Below are 2,500 nucleotides of genomic sequence, written 5' to 3'. Positions count from 1 at the left end.
TCAATAAAATAACATTGAGGGAATAATAGTAGAAAATTAAATATAAATGAATAAAATAATAACATTGAGGGAATACTAGTAGAGCATTTAATATAAATGAATAAAATAACAACATTGAGGGAATAATAGTAGAAAATTAAATATAAATCAATAAAATAACATTGAGGGAATAATAGTAGAAAATTAAATATAAATCAATAAAATATCAACATTGAGGGAATAGTAGTAGTAATATAATGATTGAAAAGCATGTTAAAGCAGCAATAATAACATTCTTGTAAAAGCAGACCTATTGCACTACATGTACCTAATAAAATGTCTACTTTGGAGCGTTCACATGACTCAAGTCCCAGCTATCGGACGTTGACGTCATTCCCACAACGCACCGCGCGCATCAAGTGACAAGAGAGGATGTCAGGAGAGCCAGCATCCATAAACTTTAATTTGCCGCAGTGGAAGGATATTTCCCGACAACACAGACTTCTTGAAATGTCTTCATGGATAAAACATATTATTGTGTTGTCATGCATGTGCACAAAGTGTTTCTAATCACCACAACATTTTTGTCCAGCTCAACACGGCACGTGTCTCATAAAAATATGGCATTGCACCTGTGACAGCCACTTGGAGGCGCTAGAACAGGAGTGTCCACATTTTTTACCAGTGAGGGCCGCACGCTGTTGGGGCCATATTGATATTTTTTATGACCTCTAGGGCTCCTCTCTTTTTTGGTCCCAGGCACCAAATAGGGTCTAAATGTTAAAAGTAAAAATAGATTTAAAAAAAATCACACTAAAGTTCTTAGGGATCCAAACGGGCCCATAAAAGTGTTAAAGATGAGTCGTATATTATTTATATTTTTAACTTTTAATGCTTGAATCTCGAGTTCAACTTCAGAGTTATCCGTCAATATAAAGTGTTTTTTAAAATGTTTTATGCTGTTTTTGTGGGGGTGGGAAACCCCAAAACCGCTTTTTTAATGCAAAAACAAAATGTAAAATATTTTCCCCCCGAAAAAAATTCAAAGAGGAATATTAGTAATGACACAATTGGAGAAATGATTAATAACAACATTAATTTTGATTTAACGTTATTTTTTTTAGCAGTGACAGTTTAAAAAAATCCCACTATAATTTTCAGGGATCCAAAAGGGTCCCACTAATAAAAGTGTTAAAAATAAGTCATACATTTTTATTTTATTTTATTTTTATTACTTACTTTCAACACTTAAATCTCTAGATCAATTTCAGATATATCTGTCAATTATAAGTTGTTGGGTTTTTTATGCCCTTTTTGTCTCTCAAAACATGCAGTATTTTCCCCCAAAATATTTCAAAGTGTAACATTTGATATGAAGTAATTGTAGACTTAAATAGGTCAATAACAACATTGATTTTGATTCATTATTATTTGTAATATTATTATTATTATTATTAGCAATGAAATTTTTTTTATTTAAAAAAATTGCCACTAAAGGTTTTGGGGAATTCCAAAACAGCCTACCTATAAAAGTGTTAAAAATGTGTCAAATGTTTTTTTTAATATTTTTTACCCAAAATGTCCAGGGAATTCCCATTCAAATGAGTAGGAACACTTCTCAAAATGTTTCGCATTTTTTAAACCCGAATCCGACATTTCAACCATCCACCCACACTACTCTTCACATAGATCGAACACAAACCATGTTTTCCTTTGAACAAAATTCCAGGTTTTCCCGGAATTTCCGGTAATTTTCTCCCCAGAGACAGTGAATGGGAAAAATACAACCGACTGCGTATCCCACATTTCTCATCCGATTTGAACCGTTCCAACATCCACACACTCCACTCACCCTGGACATTCAAACACTTTGGACACCTGCGCACGAGGTAGGCTTTAGTCTCTCCGCGGGATTCTGATGCTGGAGTAAAACCCTGGCCATCGACGTACACAACACGTGGCGCAATATCATCAAAATAATGTGCCCTGCAAGCCCACGCCGCTCATTTTCAATAATTTGTCCCCCCCCCTCCAGGTGCCCGAGCACGCTGAACTTGCCTGGATCCTCGGGTGCCTGACCAGCATGCCCCGCCTCCGACACCTGCCCCAGTGGAAGGTTGGACTGACACACACACTCACACACACACAAAATGTACTGAGTCAGCATCTTTTCACGTGGAGGTGGAGCCTGTCTCAATACCTTTGACTGTAATGTACTGTAGAACTAATATAAACGAGTCATTAATAGTTGCAAATAATATTTTTCAAATATCTTCTCCAACGTCCTTGTTGGCCGTTTTATAGCTTTTTTTCTTCTTCTTCCCCTCCACCAACACCTGCATCTTCTTCCCCGTCCACCACCTTTGTCTTGCAGGTGAAGAGCCGGCAGAAGAACGAAGGCAGCGTCGGCCTCTACACGTATCCTGTCCTGCAGGCGGCAGACATTCTGCTCTACAGGTGAGACCTGTCCGATACTGAGATCAGACGTCAGTCGGATCACGTGCGACACTGGCAGTCCTGC

The 2,500-nt window shown here is 37.6% G+C and overlaps 1 protein-coding gene across 2 annotated transcripts in view; it reads left to right on the top strand.

Moving 5' to 3' along the window:
• The window catches only part of wars2 (tryptophanyl tRNA synthetase 2, mitochondrial), a 56,071-nt gene that overhangs the window by 45,885 nt on the left and 7,686 nt on the right, over window positions 1-2,500 (top strand). For both annotated transcript variants that reach the window (XM_062059711.1, XM_062059710.1), the window contains exons 3-4: window positions 2,015-2,095; window positions 2,354-2,436. In XM_062059711.1, the coding sequence (XP_061915695.1) occupies window positions 2,015-2,095; window positions 2,354-2,436 (164 nt within the window). The remainder of the gene's footprint in view (window positions 1-2,014; window positions 2,096-2,353; window positions 2,437-2,500) is intronic.

Source organism: Entelurus aequoreus, linkage group LG10 (assembly GCF_033978785.1).
Source record: "Entelurus aequoreus isolate RoL-2023_Sb linkage group LG10, RoL_Eaeq_v1.1, whole genome shotgun sequence".
Taxonomy (NCBI): Eukaryota; Metazoa; Chordata; class Actinopteri; order Syngnathiformes; family Syngnathidae; genus Entelurus; species Entelurus aequoreus.
This window is presented reverse-complemented; position numbering and strand designations above follow the sequence as displayed.